General features: G+C 41.3%; 1 protein-coding gene across 10 annotated transcripts in view; it reads right to left on the bottom strand.

Annotated features, from left to right (window-relative positions):
- The window catches only part of LOC132819886 (1-phosphatidylinositol 4,5-bisphosphate phosphodiesterase beta-4), a 532815-nt gene that overhangs the window by 98255 nt on the left and 412988 nt on the right, over positions 1 to 21572 (bottom strand). For all 10 annotated transcript variants that reach the window (XM_060831826.1, XM_060831835.1, XM_060831830.1 and 7 more), the window contains 6 exons: positions 19132 to 19234; positions 16745 to 16909; positions 14801 to 15005; positions 11680 to 11768; positions 7981 to 8131; positions 2184 to 2233 (listed from right to left, as the gene is read on the bottom strand). In XM_060831826.1, coding sequence (XP_060687809.1) covers positions 2184 to 2233; positions 7981 to 8131; positions 11680 to 11768; positions 14801 to 15005; positions 16745 to 16909; positions 19132 to 19234 — 763 coding nt within the window. The remainder of the gene's footprint in view (positions 1 to 2183; positions 2234 to 7980; positions 8132 to 11679; positions 11769 to 14800; positions 15006 to 16744; positions 16910 to 19131; positions 19235 to 21572) is intronic.

Below are 21572 nucleotides of genomic sequence, written 5' to 3'. Positions count from 1 at the left end.
TTTCCTCCCACAGTAAAGATGTGCAGGTTAGGTGAATTGGCCATGCTAAATTGCCTATCGTGTTCAGGGATGTGCAAGATAGGTGTGTCATTCGGGGGAATGGGTGATTGCCCCTTCAGAGGGATTGGTGTGGACTTGTTGGCCCAAAGGGTCTGTTTCAATACGATCGAGACTCTAATTCTACACAATTCTTTACTTCACTGTGTAAAACGTTTAACCAGTTATTTGATTCTAAGTATTTTTATCTTCCTGTTAAACTGCCTGTGAGAATTCTTCAATGTGATTGATTGGTAGAACAGCTTAATGACATCATTACATTCAGTTGCATGGGTGAGAGGTCAAGTGTTTGCCATGGAGATTGAAAGATCTCAGTGTAGCTTTGTTCAAGGCCACAGTGAATACCCTTGCTCCATGACTGATAGCAAATTCTGAACCAAGCTTGTATTCATTCTATTTCTGGTTGTCTTAAAAAAGTGTCCATTCTTCCTCTCTTTCTCATTCCCTGTACTTTTCTTGTTTCCAAATGAAAATTCCACTCTTGTTCTCACTCAAATTTAACTCCATTTCCTCAAACCTCTTCCTTCAAAATAAATTTAACCTTTTTAAAAACTTTGCTCATTTCCTTGTCCCTTTCACCCATTCATGAACAACTTTTTACTAGTTGAAAAGTGGCTTTCAAGGTCAGGTTTCTGAGGATGTTGGATTGGCGTTATCTGAAATATGACAACGTACACCTGTGACATTAAATTTTTAAAAATGCTTAATGTTGACAAGCACATTAAGTGGAGACCATAGCAGTCAAAATGCATAAGCATGTAACAGCTAGATTAGATTAGATTATTTACAGTGTGGAAACAGGCCCTTCGGCCCAACAAGTCCACACCGACCCGCCAACCCACCCATACCCCTACATTTACCCCTTCCTAACACTACGGGTAATTTAGCATGGCCAATTTACCTGATCCGCATATCTTTGGACTGTGGGAGGAAACCGGAGCACCTAGAGGAAACCTATGCAGACACGGGGAGAATGTGCAAACTCCACACAGTCAGTCGCCTGAGACGGGAATTGTACCTGGGTCTCTGACGCTGTGAGGCAGCAGTGCTAACCACTGTGCCACCATGCTGCCCACAAAGCTAAGTGGATGTAAGGGAAAGGGAAATAATAAGTCATGCTGATAGACTTAGCTGAGAAAGCATAGAATACTAAATGCTAGCATGGACAAATTGGACTGAATTGTCTGTTTATTGCATGCAGTTATTTCTTCCTAATTTTTAGATCGTTCTCGGCACTGGGCAATTGTCTAGTTCAAGAGGGAAACAACATTTTGTACCCAGAGTTTTACAACTTGAGAATAAGATTCCATTATTTTTGAATTCACTATATCTTACACTGAATAAAATGTGTTTTGAAAACTGCAGAGAACTGTGACATGGGAGTTAAATAAAGAATAGCAGAGACCAGTGAATGTAACACAGACACTTTGTTCATGGGTGTTTGTCAAGGAATGAGTAAGAAGATGGACTTAGGCTCTGGACACAGCCCGGTGAGCAAACCTTCAAACTTGTGACACTTTTATAATCTGTCACAAAATATGGGTATAGCTGGTTCTGCCAACATGTATTGTTCACTTCTGTTTCCTTGTAAAAGGTAATAGTGAGCTGTCTTCTTAAACTGCTGCAGTCTACGTGGTGTAGGGACACCTACCATGCTCTTAGGTAGGGAGTTCCAGGATTTTGAGCCAGGAAAGAATTTGAAGGACAGCTGATGTATTCTCATGTTGGGACGATGAGTGGAAGGGAACTTGCCGAAGGTGTTGTGTTCATGTATCTACAACCCTTTCAGATGTTAGAACTTGTGAGTTTGTGAGGGGCTTCTGAAGGTGACCTGTTGTGCATCAGAAAAATACCTAATTAGCTGTAGAGCAGCCTCAGGATATGAAAGGCATTATAAATAAAAAAAACTCACTGCCACTGCTTCAACATTACCAGGTCAAAATCTTTTCTTCATGGCACTGTGAGTGTATGTAAATTGCATGGACTATAACAGTTCAAGAAGGCAGTTCATCATCATCTTCTTAAGGTCAATTAGGAATAGGCAACAAATGTTGGACGTGCTACTGATATCCACATCTCAGGAATGAATAATGGTTGAGCCTTTTAAAATGTTACATCAAAATTACCTTCATTTGCTTCAAGTCTTCAATATTCACCTGAGGTATCACCGTTATATCTGTAAAAAGAAAGTTCCAGCTACGATCATTCAGCATCACTAAACTCACTCCCAATTACTTTAAGCATATTAACAGTCCAATAGGATATACACGACATACTCATAACATTAAGACACTGCAGAGACTGATGTACACTGTGAAAAATAAAGCTACAACTCCAACATTTAAAACTCTGCATCTAAAATGAAGTGATGCAGCTGTTGGGAAGGTTCTTTTGTTAAGCAAAGATAGTAAGGAATATGGGCCAAAGGCAGGTACGTGGAGTTAGGCCACAGAACAGCCATGATCTCACTGAAAGCTAGAAGGGCTAAAGGGCTTGCTACTGTTCCTATGCAAGTGGCTTCAGTTGGTATTAATCACCATAACTGGAAAAAAAGTTTGCATTTAAATAGTGCCTTTCACAACCACAAAGTGCTTTACAGCTAATTAGATACTGAGGAAGACACTGTTGTAATGTTGGAAAATGTGGGTGCCAGTTTGCATGGAGTGTGGTCGTACAAACCACAATGAATTAATGGCCATATAAACTGATTTTATGTCAGACACTAGGTTTAGTATTTGACAGCTATACAGAACTGATTGGAGTGGGGAAGTGGGAGTGTCTGCTTTTTAGTCATCCGTTAAAAAAAAAGGAAGTCTTGGATTACTATAGTGTTTTATTTTAGAATGTGATTTCCAATTTCACAACTAATGATCAATTCCTGTTGAGGTTACCAACGTTCTCAAACTCTCCCTGTGCCTGAGGTCTGCTAACCCCCAGGTTAGACACCCACCAGTTGTCTCTTGCTCTAATGAGAGAGTGGCCCAATAGTCCAGTGGGACTATGGTGACTTTACCTTTCACTCGTGTGCAAATTAACTCAATTATCAAAACAAAACAAGTTAATGTCTGATAACAAAGGATTTCAGGGCCATGGTGGATATGTATTTATGGCAGAGATTGTCAAATATCCATGAAGCATCGCCATCCCTGCACTGCTAAAAGTGTCCAAGTACAAAACCACATTGTTACATTGGAAATCATCATTGTGTGGAAGCAGGCCATTTGGCCCATCGTGTCCACACCATCTCTCCAAAGAGCATTCCACCCAGATTCATCTGTATTACCTATCCCTGTAACCCCACATATCCCATATAAATGTTTACACTACAATTAAAATAAAAACCAAAATGAAAGTAAAAAATTGGCCTAACTGCAACTCTATAGAAGTGCTTAACAAAACTATATATATATAAAAAATATATGTACTACTAATAATTAATTGTTCCAATACAACAATATCCCATAACACACCCTTGGCAAAGGCAAATTCAGTAAAATAGCTTATCTCACATGCAATTCTAGCAGCAGGAAGAGAACCCCAGCTTTTAACTATAACAGAGAAGGTAACAGAAGCTTGCACATCCAGCTTTAAGACCTCAGTAACTGCTGAAAGTTAAATGAAAAATACGGATTTTGTGGGAGCTTGATCCCACTCATTCAGGCTGCTTCTATTGTTCTAACTTTTAAAAGATGGCCTCACGAGCTGTTTACTTTATTGGCTTTGAGCAGACTGTTGGTATCTCTGCCTCAACTTCTCTTCATTTAAAAAAAAGGGAAAAAAATCATCTCTTAAAGCCAAAGTATTGTCACACAATGAAATAGATTGTCAAATATTCCATGGACTATGACCATTCCTGCAATGTTTGTTCCATGGAAGTGGCACTTGGGCATTTTGGTCAATCACAATTTTAAAGCATAGGATCTAAGTTTTATGTAGATTTTATAAAGAGCTATGTTTATGAGCAATGCCTCCACCAGATGGAGCAATTCAGTTCACGAGCAGCTACTCAATGAACACACTGCTCTTGCAGCAATGTGAGAGTTAACTTGGGCCACACCTCTCACTGTCAGTAAAGAATCGAAAGACAAGTTTTAAAATCAACGCAAAAAGCATTACTGAGGATGAATTGCAGTGATTTGCAGCTGGGCATTAGGACAGAGCAGGGTAACCTGTTGCATGGTCATGAGAAAACTTATAAAAGATTTAAATATTTTCGCACTTAACATTTGTAGGATGCACCTGAATGTTAAATGCAAGGACTGCTGTAGATCGACTGGGAGGCAGCTCAATATAATCGGGTGAGTATAATGAAGTAAACACAAGAATGGCGGATGCTGGAAATCTGAAACAGAAACAGAAATTGCTGGAGGAACTCAGCAGGTCTGGCAGCATCTGTGCAGAGAAAGTAGATAACGTTTTGGGTAATGTTCCACTTCAGGTGCAAATGAAGCCTGACAGGTGTGAATTCCAATCTGTCAACTAACTGTGCAGGCTTTCAATGTTACAGCACAACTGTGCTTGTACAGGTGAGTCATGAGGCCATTTCTTCCATTGGGAACCAATGCCCTGTTCATGAAATTGCTTTCTTGAGCAGAATGTTTGCCATCAGGATATATGTTAAGTGGTTTTAATGGACCATAATAAAAGTATCGTTTTGTGTGGCCCACCTAGTGTTCTGCTCAAATTCCCAAAGTGTTTCGTTAGATATATGAAAGGTAAGAGAGAGTCACTGGGCTGCTGGAAAATGAGGCGATAGTCAGGACTGCAAATGCTGGAGATTAGAGTCAAGGTTACAGTGGTGCTGGAAAAACACAGCAGGTCAGGCAGCATCCGAGGAACAGGAAAATCAACATTTCGGGCCTGATTCCTGGTGAAGGGCTCCTGCCCGAAACGGCAATTTTCCTGCTGGAAAATGAAGCCAGAGAAATGGAGGAGGAACTGAATTGGCACTTTCCATCAATTTTCATGGTGGAAGGCACCAGCAGCATTCCAGAACTTCAAGAGAGTCAGGGGACAGAGGCCATGGCTAAGGAGAAGGAGCTGGGAAAACTGCAAGGTCTGAAGGTGGAGAAATCCACCTAGGGTGGCCTAGATATGCTACACCCAGAGCTCTGAAGGAGATAGCTGAGGAGACTGTCATGGCTTTGATGGTGACCATTCAGGAATCACTGGAGTCAGGGAGGATCCCAGAGGACTAGAAATGGCTAATTTATTACAGAAGAGAGAGAGGTAAAAGACTGAAAATGGTAGGCCAGTTAGCCTGACCTCAGTCATTGGTACAATTTTAGAGTTTATCATTAAGAATGAAATTGGGGAGTACTTGGGAAAATAGGTTTGGGTCAGCAAGGTTTCATCAAGGGGCGGTCATGCCTCACAAATCCTTGAGTAGGTAATGAGCAAGTTTGACAAAGGATAGTCCGTGGATCTACTTGGATTTCGAGAAGATCTTTAACAAGGTATTGCATAGGAGGCTACTAAATGTGTAAGAGCCGATGGTGTTAGGGGCAAGGTACTGGCATGTATAGAGTGTTGGCTGACTGACAGAAGGCAGAGAGTTGTAACAAAGTGGTCTCTTCAGGATAGCAGCCAGTGACTAGTGGATTTCAGCAGGAGTCAGTGTTGGGACCACAACGATTCATGTTATGCAATAAAGATCTGGATGAAGGAACTCAGGGCATTGCTGCTAGGTTTGCAGATAACACAGAGATAGCTGCAGGGGCAGGTAGTGTTGAGGAAAAAAGGAGGTTGCAGAAAGACTTGGACAGACTCGGAGAGTGAGCAAAAGAGTGGCAGATGGAATACAATGTGGGCAAGTGTGTGGTTATGCACTTTGGGAGGAAAAAGCGGCACAGACTATTTTCTAAACGGGGAAAGGCTTTAGAAATCTTGAGTACAAAGGGACTTAGGACTCCTAGTTCAGGATTCTCTCAAGGCTAACATACAACTTAGCTGTCAGTTAAGAAGGTAAACGCAACATTAACATTCATTTCAAAAGGACTAGAATACAAGAGCAGAGATGCATTGCTGAAATTGTCTAAGACTCTGGTCAGACTGTATTTGGAATATTTGCGACTTTCTCTTAGCAATTCTCTACAGCGCAGTTTTCGATAACGGTTTCCCATAACGTGATTTGCTCTTGTGCGAGGTTGCAGAGGAACACAACTGTGGCGTTATAGCAGAATGGCCTGTATTCATTGACAATCTCATACTCAACTTTATCATCATGACAATGGGAGGGAAGGAGCCAAAGTCCATAAAAGACTATAGGCATCTTCCTCCATTATTCTAATTTATTCAACAGCGTAATAGCGGTAAGGGCTGGATGAGGCACGTAAGTGGCCATTAAGATCATAAGATCTAGGAGCAGAAGTAGGCCATTGAGCCTGTCAAGTCTGTTCTGCCTTTCAATGAGATCATGGCTGATTTGATAGCCCTTGGCTCCATTTTCATGCCTTTTTTCCCTTAACCCTTGATTCCCTTACTGATTCAACATCCGTCTCTCTCACCCTTGAATATATTTAATGATCCAGCTCCAATAGGCTCCTGATTAGATTACCTACAGCATGGGAACATGTCCTTTGGCCCAACAAGTCCACACCGACCCTCTGAAGAGTAACCCACCCAGAACTATTTCTTTCTGACTAATGCAGCTAACACTACGGGCAATTTAGCATGGCCAATTCACCTGACCTGCACACCTTTGGACTGTGGGAGGAAACCCGTGCAGACTCCACACAGACAGTCGCCTGAGGTTGGAATTGAACCTGGGACCCTGGTGCTGTGAGGCAGCAATGCTAACCACTGAGCCACTGTGCCTTCTGTGATAAAGAATTCCATAGTTTCTCTATCTTTTGACAGAAGAAATTCCTCCTCATTTCTGTTTTAAATGCACAACCTCTTTTTCTGAGGCTATGCTGTCTGGTCCAATCTCCCCCAAGGGGAAACAACATGTCCACATCAACCTTTCAAAGTCCTCTACGAATCGTGTGTGTTTCAATATGGTCACCTGTCATTCTTCTCTATTCTAATGAGTATAGGGCTAACCTACTCAACTTCATCTTACATGGCAGTTCCTCCATAACAGAACCAGCCCACTGAGTCTTCACTGGACAGCTTCCAATGCCAGTCTATCCTTCCTTCGATAAGGGGTCCAAAAACTGTCCATGGTATTCCATATAATGGACAGGTTAAATAGGCTGGGACTATTTTTCCTGTAACATCAGAGGCTGAGGGGTGACCTTAAAGAAGTTTATAAAATTATGAGGGGCATGGGTAAGGTGAATGGCCAAGCTCTTTATCCCACGGTGGGGGAGTCCAAAAATAGAGAGTATAGATCTAGGGTGAGAGAGGAAAGATAAAAAATGGACCGAAGGGGCAACTTTTTCATACAGAGGGTTGTATGTGGATGGAATAGGCTGCCAAAGGAGGCTAGGACAATTCCAACATTAAAAAGGCATCTGGATGGGTATGTGAATAGGAAGGGTTGAGAAGGATTCCGACCAAATGCTGGATTAATTTAGGATATCTGGTCAGCATGGACGAGTTGGATCGAAGGGTTTGTTTCCATGCTGTACATCTCTATAGTTCTACGACTAGAGTCATGTATAGTTAAGTGGTGGGCGGAGCAACAAATGCTTCCACACAGCCCTCCTTTCCTAGATCTGGAGACAGATCTGGGGTGGGCAGGTGACATACCCAATCCTCCCCTCCCACCACTGCCTTCAAACTCTTTGGCAGGGAGCTTAAAATGCAGCCCAACGTAGAATTGTTACCCAAACTAGATACCAGGGGGAATGTTTTTTGCCCAAAAAAACCATTCAATATCTGCAAACTCAACAAGATCTAAGGCTTCCAAACCAATAAGACGAAATTAAGAAGACAAACACCATTTTAAAAAAAAGCACCATTGTCCTGGATTCTCACCTTTCTTTGCATCGTTTCCAGTTCCTTGTCCTGACGTTGAGTTCTGCCTCAGTTCTGAGCTGCTTTGTGGTGTAACGCTTGCTTTAACCGGATTAGATTTCCCTTTCTTATCGTTTTTGGAGGTGTCGTTTGGCACATCTGCTATATCGCTCTTGAAGTACAAAGCAAACAAAATGCCAAGCGTGACAAAACAATCAACTAACTGATGTTCTACATTAAGAAACCTCACCCAAACTGGCCATCTTAGAAACTGGGATAGAGCTACATAAATTTAAACCCTGCAAGAAATATTCTGAAGTCTTATCAACCAGTTGTTAGGTTTACAAATACGGGTGTGCAACTTACTTATGTACATAATTACAGTCGGTTCTGATGTAACATGACAATCCCATTCTCATGCGATTTCGCGGTATAAGAAAATTGTGCAGTAGCCTCGTTATGTAATGGGACCAGAATCACGTTATAACCAATATAGGTTCAGAAAGTTCTACAAGTAAAAGTTTAAATTTTTCAATTGCATTAAAGCCAATTCACATTGAAGAAACATGCGTTACAGCAGAACCTACTATACATTTTTGTGATCACTTTTTCAAAAACATTATTGTTGGATATGATAGAAATTAATCGGATAGATATTTCCCCTTGGCCTCAGCTGCAAGTTACAGGTTACCTGAGCTCAGGCACCTATAAGATATAGGAAAGGCCTTCATTTTCCTACCTTTGGCTCAATGCACTTCTAGTAAAGACCATGCATTAATGCCATTGCTGAACCTCCCTATTTTGACCTTCATAACATCGCCTGAATTCGATAGTCTCAGCTTATCTGACGCTGAGACTCTCATCTGCACCTTAGTGAACTTTAGATTTTATTTTTCAGTAATGCAGCCTGGGCTGGACCCCCAAATTCCAATTTATGTTGCCCAAATGCCTCATATTCACGTGAAATCTTGATCATTCATGTACCTTGTATATGATGACCAACACTGGGTCCTGGCTAAACAAGGTCTTGCTCTTGAATTCCTCATGGCTGTTTTCCAAACACTTCCCGTTCTCACCCCTCTCTCTATCTTTGTCATGTCCTCCAGCCCCACAACTCTCTATAGTATCGGCACTCACCTCACCCTGTCCTCCAGCCCCACAACTCTCTATAGTATCGGCACTCACCTCACCCTGTCCTCCAGCCCCACAACTCTCTATAGTATCGGCACTCACCTCATCCTGTCCTCCAGCCTCACAACTCTCTATAGTATCGGCACTCACCTCACCCTGTCCTCCAGCCCCACAACTCTCTATAGTATCGGCACTCACCTCACCCTGTCCTCCAACCCCACAACTCTCTATAGTATCGGCACTCACCTCACCCTGTCCTCCAACCCCACAACTCTCTATAGTATCGGCACTCACCTCACCCTGTCCTCCTGAGCATCCAAATTGGTTTCTAGTTGCCTGTGCCCTAAACTCTGGAATTCCCTCCTTAAACCTCTCCAGCTCTTTTCCTCCTTTAGGATGCTTCTTAAATCTAACTTCTGTGACCAAGCGCTGAGTCAGCTGGTGCAATATCTCCTTATGTAGCTCAATTTCATAATCTCATTTATATTACTCCTGCGGACTAACTTAACATGTTTGATCATATTGAAGTGTGAGTGAAATCTTCACCAAATCTTTCAGCACCCCTCTGAATATTTCCATCAATTCTTGCTTTACTCCTCTATAAACTATTGTATGGATGTTAAAGAATGCAATCAGTAAGGTAATCAAGGGTTGTGTGGATTAGTGGAACTGAGGATTATCAGATCAGCCGTGATCTCACTCATTGACAGAGCAGATTTGATGGGCTGAATGGCCTACTCCTAGATCTTAGGATCTAATGGAATGGTACACATGCTCCTACCACTTTCACTTCATCTCTGCTTTTGGCAGGTTAGTACATAGTCATGGAAACGGTGCTACATGATTAGAGATTAATGACATTTTCAACAACTACTCTGCTAATGAATTACAACTCAGCCACCAAAAGCAGCTTGGCAATTCCTGCAGAATCACATTTAAACATGTGTGCCTGAACTGGAGGTGAAATACAGGGGTGGTAAATATAAACTGCTGATTTTGATAAATTGGTTTGGGCCTAAAATAAAGGTTAGTTTCCTGCAATAATCTTTTTTCTTTCCTTGCTCTCTAAAATGATTGGCTTATGATGTCTGTCTCTGAGACAACCCTGCAGTAACTTACTCAAGAGTTTGGCTGTTGTTTGATGCTGGTGTTATCGCATTTCAGCCTTATCCGATCTGCATTCAGCATCTATTTAGGACAGTGCGGCACAGTATAGGTCCTTTGGCCCTCGATGCTGTGCCAACCTTTTTTATCCTACTCTAAGATCAAAAATAACCTACACACTCTTCATTTTACTATCATAATTGCATGCATCTAAGATTGAATCTTCATGATCACCCAAAAGATATGTTTACAATGTGAACCAGGAGCAAAGTGAGAACATTTTGTTAAAGAACATCTTCCCAATATGATTCTGACTCCAACCAATCCTGCCAGAGGTGGGGATCTGATTGGCAGATTAGATCATTAATTAGCTTCAACTTGGGGTCTACCTGGTTATACCACTGGGACCTTGCTGATAACCAACAGGCCTGAATGCTCCTGTGTTGAGGTTTAAGTTCAGCAGTTACTTACAAATGACCTCCCAGAAATGGGCATTGGGTCCAGAGAAGTCTCCTTTAAAACTCAAAGCTGTAATATATAGAGCTATGGTCCCCAGTCAATCCTGAGGAAAGGCTGCCTCTCTACATCCATGACCTGACTATGACAACATTTCTTTATTCAGAGACTTCACCAACTCTTCAGAAGCCAATTCCAGCTTCAGGTGTCCTTGTGCTTTCTGACCTAACCTGGTGGCACCATCTCTCCTGGTGATTCTGCCATCTAAACCTCACTGGTGGACCTGTCTGCTCCCTGTTCTGCCAGACAATCTTAACTGGATGGAGATCTTGGAGGCAGTTTCTGAGCTGGTCATCTCCAGGAATATCTCCATCTCTGATGTCCCCACTTGATCACTACCAGGCTCCCAACCTAGAAGTTGAGTTTGCTTTAGAGTCTGGATGATCTGGTGATTAAGATCTGGTCATTAACCTCCCTTTCAAATCCATCAAGGATATATTCATGAGTTAAAAACCCGGCTGATTCAACCCACAATGTGATGACTGAGCACTAGCCAGCGATTAAAGATTCCATTCTGTGTGATCTTAAGAAGGAAAGAAAAATGTGGGCAATTAAAATTCTTTTAATTTTGAAACGCATCAGCTCCTAGGCTTGAAAATAAGCCAGGGAAATCTCAATCAGTGACAAATTACAAAATTGGTTGGATAACATAATTCTTAGATTCATTGTATTGACAAACCGCATTATATATCAACTTAAAATGCAGTGAAACCTCCAATTTCTGCACACTGGAAAGTAACGTTGGATATTAAAGGATCCATTCTTTAATAGTTTGTCATTATTAGGAAGATTGCACTCAGAAGCCATGTTTTGACTTCAAGCTCCTCAACAAAATTTGCTTGTTGTTTGGTATATTTCTCTTTTGACTAACATTAATGAGGGAAAATAAACTATTTGCAAACTTATTCAGATGGAAGGTTATTCAATCATTTGCTATTCCGTGTAAATTTTAAAGTTTTTTTTACGTACAGTTTCGATTCCCATTGCCCTCATTTGGTCAGCTCTCTTTTCCATTACTGACAGAAACTTCTTTGGATCTGATAAAGCGTCAACGATATCTGATGGGGAAGAGAAAAGCCTTAAAGAGGTTCGAAAAGAAATAACACCGAATGCTATTATTTTCAAGGCAAGGATTGCTGCAAGGATAAACACTAGGTCATCTGGAGTCCAGAGATCAAGATTAGCCAGACACCTCTAATGCTTTGATTTGCCCTTTGTACAGTAGATTAAAATATTATATTTAAATTCATACAGATATGTTTTCATACGTACCACATAAAGTTGTGTAAAAGAGACCAGACTTTTAGGAACTGACTTTTACCTAAGTACTGAAAACAATAAATGCTGGGGATCACAGGGGGTCAGACAGCATCCATGGACAGCCAGTAAGCTAACATTTCGAGTCTAATGACTCTTCGTCAGAGCTTGACATACGTAATACTTTTGAGGGGTTCAAATCCATGCCGGGTTTTTGCAGCTGCCAATAACGACAGTCGTTGCTGACCATGGTCCTGAATTCAGCAGGGAACAGCTGCCCCCAGTCTACTGGTAGTTCTGATGTTTAAATGAGAAGAGTTCAGACCTAATAAACTTTTCCCACAAGTCTTACTCCTAAAACTAAAACAGGGTCTGTGAAAAAAGGATTTTGTCCTTCAAAAGTCCCAAAAGTTGGGGTTGCCTATTACACAAGAATGATGGTTACTTCAGCATGCACAGTAGATCTTAGAGAAGAACAGGAAGACAGAGAGATTTAAGTACTTACAAAGGAATTTTGAACTGGACTTGTGTTAATCGTGAAAGAATAAATTCACATGGAGGGGGTTTAAAGTACAGAGGGAATTTAAGACTTGGGTGTCGGGATGCCGAAACTGTGTGAGTCATAAGTATGGGGTGAGATTTAAACACAAATGAAATAGGCACCAGGAATTTTGGATAAGTTATTTTGATTTAATGATTGTAGTCACATGCACTTAAATACTGTGAAAAAGTTTTGTTTTGCGAGTAGTATAGATGGATCATAGTAAACAAGGACATACAGATCACAGAGTGCTTAAACAGAGCAAGGCGTAAGAGATTACGGCTGCACAGGAAGTGTACAAAGCAAGATCAACGCTAGCGAGGACAACATTATTTGAAGTTAGAGCAGTCTAATAACAGCAGGGAAGGAGCTGATCTTGAATCTGTTGGTGCATATGTTCAAGCTTCTGTACTTTCTGACTGATGGAAAGGAAATCAAGGGAGACTGGTTTTATGAAGATGTGGGTGTACTGTACCTTCAAGAGAGTTAAAAGCTAACAGAACTACCTGACAACACCAAGTGTTCTGAATAGGATACAATGTAACATGTGGTCCAGCTACTGGGATAGCGAGGGTAGCTGGTTGCCTGGAGACAGAAACAGATTTGGATTAGGCAATCAGTTTAAATTATACCCTGAAAAATACCAAATTCCAATCAAGTTTGAATTGAATATATTGACAACCTTAAAAGCCAATGACACAATCCGATGCTTTGGGGATATAAGACCGGGGAAAATCGAACAGTTAGGAGGAGAACTGCCATGCCATCAGCATGTGGAGAGTACCCAAAAACTAGCTCTCTTAAAGGTACTTTTATCGATCCGTGACCTGTGAAGCATAATCCCTAAGAAGAAAAGAAGACACAGGAAGATCCAAATAGAAGATACAACAGTTGGCTGGTTTTGAAAACTTGAATTTTTGGTAAATCTTAACCGGGTTTTTATTGGACTAGTATTATAGAAGGGAAGCTAAAAGGCAGGTTAGAGGACTGAGTTGTAAATAGTTGTTAGTTAATTATTCTCTGTTATACTTTAAGAAATAAAGTTGTTAATTTTTACTTTAAATAGTTCTTGGCTTCTCGAATTTTCACAGATTACCTTTTCTATATTGCTGGTATAAATTAAGCAGGAGGGTTTACCCCATGCCGTAACATTAGCCTGGTGAACACTAGAATTACCAAGCCTGCAGGCAACTAAGGCAAAACTGGGAGAGTTCCAGCAGCAAATGAGCTCAGGTGGAGGCAGAAGTGAACAGTGTATGCAGAGGGGAAAGTAGTCAATCTTTGTGAGGGATGAACTCAAACATTGAACCTGGTCAAGCACGACAAGAAATGGAAAATCTGACCTAGAGGCTTCCAAATTTATACATGTCACAGAAAACGGGACTGTCATTCAAAACTAAACAAGTAACAACATTATTGAAAATAAACGTGTACCAATGGCTCAGTGACATGCATTTGATATCCATAGGGCATGGGTCCCAGATTCAATCCCTGATTGTAGCCAGGCAGTCATTTGGGATGCCACCACTGGCATCAGTGCCCTGGTGTCACTGTCCAACAACGCTCTGGAAATTGAATACATGTTTACCAGTGTGGGGCTCCCTGCAACATCCTCATTGAGAGACAGCATGATGACAGCCTGGGTCCAAACTCAATGATCCTCACTGAGACAAGGTGTGGAAGGCCACTCTCAGAGCTCTCAGGAGAGACTGAGTGGACCATTAAAAAAGGCAATGTAAATATAGCAGACAAAATTGCCAAAATTGCCTGATAGAAACTTCGAGTTCGTAAATTATTCCCATGGAACATATACTCAGACGATTTAATTCTGCCACTATCAAAAGTTGTTACAGATAGTACAGGCAGAAGATCCTTTATCTGAACATCCAAAAATCGAAAAGCTCTGAAATCTGAAGGTTTTTTGGTGAGGTTTTTTTCTAATTAGCAAGGTTGTTTGGCAAGCAAACAGTTAACCCCAAATCGACACCCACTTGATGTGTGTCACTCAGATGCGACGTGACCAGGGTGGGGCGTGGCCAGGTATGTTCTTAGTTAGAAGTCTGCTTCTCCAGTAAGATTTTTAAAAATTTTACCGTTAAACTGTCACATTCTGAAAACCGAAAAATTCCAAAGTCTGAAAAACAGCTGGTCCCGAGCATTTCGGATAAAGGATCATCTATCTGTACAAATGTTGCTTTATGTTTCAATTGTCACTCACTTAGTGGGCAACCTTGCAGTCCATTCTCATTGTAAGTAAATGCGAACTGATAGTTAAGAACTTGACAGTCTTACCTCCAAATCCATCGGGGACATAGGTTTTGAGTACAATATTACAAAAGACCGTGGGCAATGATAAGGGCTTATTGCCCTCATTTCTGAGAGATATGTGCCGGTAGCCAGCTTGCAGACCGTCCAAAGGAAGGATTCTTTGGCCAATCAGTCTGTTGTTGTCATCATAAACTGCTATTCTCAACACTGCGAGGTCTGGCAGAATGACCTGGAAAACGAACCAAATTCTGACTTTGTTTTCACTACCGAATCAAAATTAGTTTCACAACTCAAAAGAAAATGATACAATTGCACTGCATGCTAATGCAATGAAGACTGTGCATTGTGAGTCAAGACTTAAACTATCTTAAAGGTACTTCTGAACAGAGCAGACTTTATGCCAGAATTTTTCTCTTCATAGAGTCATAGAGATGTACACCATGGAAACAACCCGTCCAAGCCGACCAGATATCCCAACCCAATCTAGTCCCATTTACCAGCACCCGGCTCATATCCCTCCAAACCCTGCCTATTCATAAACCCATCCAAATACCTCTTAAATGTTGCAATTGTACTAGCCTCCACCACTTCCTCTGCATGAAAAAGTTGCCCCTTAGGTCTCTTTTATATCAATGGAGTAATTTAATTCTACACTTCAACTTCCCATTTGCTTTTGAGAAGCGAATCATCCATTCAAAGCAGTTTGCTTTCTTTTCCAAAGTGACTCCACAAAGCTAATAGTTTTATGGATTTGTCTTGATTTGGATGGTGATTGGAAAGGAAGGGTCGAGCTCAGTTTAGTGGTGACCCACAGTCTCTTCATAGTCCACATCAAACTCGTTCTGGCTCCATGTTCCGGCTGGAATCCTTTTGGTCAGATCCCCGACTGCTATCAGGCGAAGCATAGCTCAGGGGTCTACACTGTCCAGCACTCTCCAAAAGTGGCAATCAGCATCTTATCTAAATCACAGGATCACACTTGGCCAAACCCATATCAAACCCACCCCCTGATGTGGATTTTAAAAATAGCACTGCTGCCTAGCTCTGAGGGATATATCATTTTTAGGGAGATTAGTATTGTCACGGTGACACTGGGACGGGCTTGTGCCCGAAACGTCCACACTTTCCTCATTCCTGATGAAGGGCTTGTGCCCGAAACATCGAATTTCCTGTTCCTTGGATGCTGCCTGACCTGCTGCGCTTTAACCAGCAACACATTTTCAGCTCTGATCTCCAGCATCTGCAGACCTCACTTTTTACTCAAAGATTTTAACCTACTGCGAATCCTCTTGCAAGGATGCCTTCCTTGAAAAAGCTCTCTTCCTCCATCTACAAGGATTTCAGTGAGTCTCTCTCTCACTGCACCCCCCAGGTCATCTCATCTCTGCACAGAAGCTCTTCAGCCATGTTCTCCTTCCACCTATCACATCTCCATCGCCCCTCCCCCAAGTCCCTCCTCCCTACCCTTTATCTTAGCCTGCTGGACACACTTTCCTCATTCCTGATGAAGGGCTTGTGCCCGAAACGTCGAATTTCCTGTTCCTTGGATGCTGCCTGACTTGCTGTGCTTTAACCAGCAACACATTTTCAGCTACTTAGATATCAGCCGCTATTTGCTTGGTGCTACCATATATTTGCACAGGAGGTCTCAAAACTGACTGTGCTATTCATGATTCATGTTCAGGACCTATATAAGCCTCTGCCTTTCCCACATTGAGTGATACAACAGCTCTTGTTTTCTCTTGACCCTAACCCTAAACCCCTCTCCAATGCCTACTCCATCAGTTAGAATAAAGCATGACTCATTGGGTTTAAAAATAAGATTAATTGGACAGTTCTTTCATGGGCTGCATGACTTCCTTGGGTGTGGTGTGGTTCTGTGCTTCGCCATCCCGCAGGCACACATTCCCATTCTATTTCTGTAACATCAGACTCGGAACCAATTTAAGCACCACATCTCTAACCTACCTTTCGAAACACAAATGGTTCCTCGTTATAAACAGGGTTCAATCCATTGTTCATCACCATTCGTGTTCGGAACTCCTTTCGAATAGTGTCAGTCGGTAGGCCATACATATCTACTTCTACGTATGTGCCGATTTTCTTATCTGATAGAAATTGGCCTGATATTACCTAGAAAAGAGAAAGACATTGATGTAATTACAGGCTAACAAATACTTTATTACGCAACTGTATCCTTTTAAGTGTCCACAAGATGTGGGCATTGGAAGTGGTTACGGCCCATTCCCATATGCCCTTAAGAAACTGTTGTTGAGTTACCTTCTGGAACTATTATGCATGAATGTCTCTCATAGTGGTTATCTGATACAACATAATGGCTTGCTAGACTATTTCAGAGGGTTGTAACTGGTTAACTATGTTAGCTATGGGTCTGGAGTCACAGGTAGGCCAGAATAAGACAGGATGGCAAATTTCCTTCCCTAAAAGATATCTGTATACCAGATGAATTTTTACAACAATCCAATAGTTCTTTGATCAATATTTTAACTGTGCTGGGAACACATATATTTATGCATTATAAAATTGGAAAATGGGAAGTTTGGATACCTTCTGGGTTAGAAAGGATTTACCATGTGAATTCTTGAAGTTCAAACATCAAAGGTCAAGAGATCATTCATGAAAAGCAACACTGGATAGCTGCCTGTAGTATTTTGGTGGGGCACAAAGAGATTGGGAACTTGATTGAAGTTCTGTAGAGTGAGAACGTCAATTCCTCAGTTTTCCTATTCTAATCAGTAGTATTAAAAAGGCATCTACTGTGAGAGCATCTTAAGTTAGAGGCAATCTTCTTCTGCTTGAGTTCTCTGTCCAAAGCAAATTCGACTAATGGCCTCCACCATGCTTAGGACAAAAGGAGGATTCCAAATCCACTTCATCTCGAATGGGGATAGACCCCATTTTGTTGGCGCCAATCTGATTTATACCAACCATCCTGCCAACTGGATCTAGAACTATCATCTTTGAATTTAAAGGAGGCTTAATAACTGCCTTGATCTATTAACCATATCTAAGGGACAAAACAGCCATATTGAAAAAGACATTCTTTGCAGAAATCATACTGGGAACAAATGACCAATACTGTTTGTGAACTGTCTCGGTATTCATGGGAATACTTTAACATGTTTGATATGAATTGTTCACAATGGTTTGTCTTATTGATAATTGTATTATTGTAACATTGCTTGTTTAACCACAATCCGCATCTAAAAGTATGGTATCATTTGTTAATAGTGGAATGCAATTTCTGGGACCAAAAGGAATTAGAGGATGGACAAATATCTCAGTTTACAGAGTCTAGTTACAGGGGTGGAGTGCTGATAATCTTTACATGCAGCCAGTAAAAATGGTTAGTCTGTGCTATCCCTTGTGAGCACGTGTGGTTTAGTGGTAGTGTCCCGACCTTTGAGGCTCAGGTTCAAGTCCCACCTTCTCCAGAGGTGTGTAATAACATCTCTGAACAGGCTGCTTATAACATGTACAGACTACTTCCCAATGGACAGTCAGGACTAGGGACAGGAGTTGAAAACTCAAGTGCCTTCATTGACATAGTTACACTATCACTTTGGTGGTGTAACTCTGTAACACGGCTCAATGTAATGACAATTTTGAGATGGAAACGGGAAAAAAAAGGCATTGTTTGTCCTGGCAGTAATCAAGAGAACCTTGAGACACAAAAGATTCTCTGCTGATCTTATTGCTTTTTGTTAAATATATCATATCTTGGATAGTAAATTCCACTTGGCTCATAAATACTGGTTGTTTGTACTTTGTTAAGACCCCTTAGTTTGAGAGTTTTATGCTTCAAAACAGTGAAGTCCCAAGGTTGAAGAGAGGCAGCTTTGCTTGTGGAACCTTACACAGTCCATGATTCGATATAGGCCGTATGAATATTCTAGCAGCAGGTTTTCAGAACGGTTAACGGTTGTCACATTTTCTTGGTAGATTATAGGTGCCTTAAAAGAATGGGGGCAGGGGTGTGTGTGTGTGTCAATGCTGATCATAATTTTGTCCATCTCATGAAACACAATGGTGTTGCAGTGAATGACAGGTGGACAATGTAAGACATTTCCTCTGATTTCCTGAAATTAACTTTCATAAACAAATAAACCACTCTGTCATAGAGACTGAGAGACAAATAGTGCTATCAAAATAATAACGAAGCTATGAACAGGAGGTCTTTCCTCTCTTTGTGGGACTTCGCTGTGGATAATACACTATTTTTGACATGATGTCTACAAAACTGCACAAGCTGGTGACCATGACTCTGAACTGCTTTTAGATACAATGAGGATCTAATTGGATGTGAAATAAAGTTCCTTTATTTTTCTTCTTACCTGGACAGAACAGGTTGCTGCAATAACCCCATCCACTGGAGTCTCAGAGAATGGGTCAAAGGTCCGATCAGGGCGACGCATGAAGTCAGGCTTAAGTAGGAACCTAACAAGGGATAAAAGGAATTCCAAAGAAATTAGCATTACGGTGCAAATTATGTAAATTTCTAACACAGAGCATAATCATCTCAAAAACTTAACAGTTTCTGACAAATCTATGGATAACTATCATTAGAAACAATCTGCGCAAGGTTTATAAAATCATAAGGTGAATAGCAAAGTTATTTTCTCTAAGGTGGGGAAATTCAGAACAGTTCAGAAAAGATCAATCAAGATGGTGCCAGGACTGGAAAGTTTGAGCTATAGGGACTTTTTTTCACTTGAGCTTAGAAGGTTGAAGGGTGACCTTATAGAGGTTTATAAAATCATGAAGGGTATAGATAATGTAAATAGCAATGGTCTTTTGTCTAAGTTGGGTGAATTCAAAACCATGGGGCATATTTTTAAAGTGAGAGAAGAAAGATTTATAAAGGGCATTAGGGGCAAATGTTTTACACAGAGAATGGTTCGTGTGTGGGGTGAATTGCCAGAGGAATGCAGGTACAGTGACAATCTTTTAATGACTTTTGGATAAGCACAGGAATAGAAAAGGTTTGGAAGGATATGGGCCAAACGCAGGCAGATGGGACTAGTTTAGTTTGGGAACATGGTCAGTGTAGACTAGATGTACCAAAAGGTCTGTTTCATGCTGAATGGCTCTATGACTCGCTGGTAGAGTTCAGAAAAGGTTCACTAGGATGATCCCTGATATCCCTGGAGGGATTGTCTTATGTGCAAAGGTTAAACAGGTTGAGACTCTGCCCACTGGATTTTATAAGTATGAGAGGTGCTCTCATTGAAACATACAGGATTTTTAGGGGGCTTGACTGGGTAAATGCTCTCATGGGAGAGTCTGAGATCAGGGGGTATAGACTCAGAATAAAAGGACACCAGTTTAAGACTGAGACAAGGAGGATTTTTTTTTCTCTCAGAGGGTTGTGAATTTTTGGAACTCCTTGCTGCTGAGAGCTGTGGGGGCAGAGTCCTGTGTATAAGACTGATGTTTGATGAGTTAAGGAAATCAAGGGTTGTGAAAAAGTGGACATGAGGAATGTTGGATTAGCCATGATCCTGTTGAATGGTGGAGCAGGTTCAAAGGATGGAACTGGCTACTCCTGTGTGTAACTTTTATCGTCTTATGGCCTTAAAAATATTGAAAGCCAAAACAACAAATGTGAGCAAGTTGTCAGCGAACTTTAGATGTGTACTGATTAGAAATCTAATGTGAGCCTGGCTTGACTTTGATGTCTAATGACAGGAATGTGCACAAGGTAGGAAGTGCAAAGGAAATTGTGTCCACCAAGTCTATTTACCTTTGAATAAAGGGAAAATCCTTTAGAACAGAGATATGGAAGAACATCTTCAGTCAAAGAGAGTGGTGAATCTATGAAATTCATTGGCACAGAGGGCTGTGGAAGCCAGGTCAGTGAGTACATTTAAGACTGAGATAGATAGGTTCTTGATTGTTAAGGGTTACGGGCAGAAAGTGGGAGAATGGGGTTGAGAAACTTATCAGTCATGACTGAATGGTGGAGCAGACCCGATGGGCCGAATGGCCTAATTTCTGCTCCTGTGTCTTATGGACATGAGCAAGTCCCCTCCGCCTGAATCACCAAGCTACAGACAACTTTCCAAAGTGTTTGGAAGTATCCAAAATAAAACAATGAATTTGTGACATCACCCTAGGTTCAGGGGTGTCATCCTCAATCCATTTGAACAAGTTAATGTAGGAGTTGATTCACACAGGAGCCTAAATATGATGCCACAAGATGCTTCTCAAGAGTATTAGAAAACAAAACATGGCCTTGAACTATTTAAGGAAAGTTTGGATCAGATGATCAGAGCTTGGCAAAGTGGTGGGATTTAAGGAATGTCTTAAAGAAGAAAAGCAAGGTAGCGAGGCAGAAGTGTGTGGGGATGGAGTGTCAGGACTTAGGTCCCTAAAGGTTCAAGGCATGGTCACCAATAATGGAACGATTAAAATTGGGAATGGTCAAGAAGCCAAAATTTGAGGGGTGCAAATATCTTGAAGGAGGGATGTGCAGGAGATTACAGACATGGGGAAGGGCAAGAAGCATTGAAAATATGAATGTAGAATCAACACGTTGTTTCACCAGGAGCCAATGTGAGTCAGCAAGCGCAGGAGGTGTTTGGAAGGAAAATGGGACTTGGTGCAAATTAAGACACGGTCAATTTTAGCTGTTTTCAAGCTCATGAGGGTAGAGAATGTGGGACGAGCCAGGAGTGCACCCTGATAGTCAAATTGAGAACAATGAAGTAGCGGTGATGTCAGGCAATGTCGAGGAGGTGAAAATCCATGCCTTTAAGTAAGGCGTGAGTATGAG

This window comes from Hemiscyllium ocellatum, chromosome 10 (assembly GCF_020745735.1).
Source record: "Hemiscyllium ocellatum isolate sHemOce1 chromosome 10, sHemOce1.pat.X.cur, whole genome shotgun sequence".
In the NCBI taxonomy this organism is placed as follows: domain Eukaryota; kingdom Metazoa; phylum Chordata; class Chondrichthyes; order Orectolobiformes; family Hemiscylliidae; genus Hemiscyllium; species Hemiscyllium ocellatum.
Note: the sequence above shows the minus strand (reverse complement) of the source record. Positions and strands in the feature narration are given on the sequence as shown.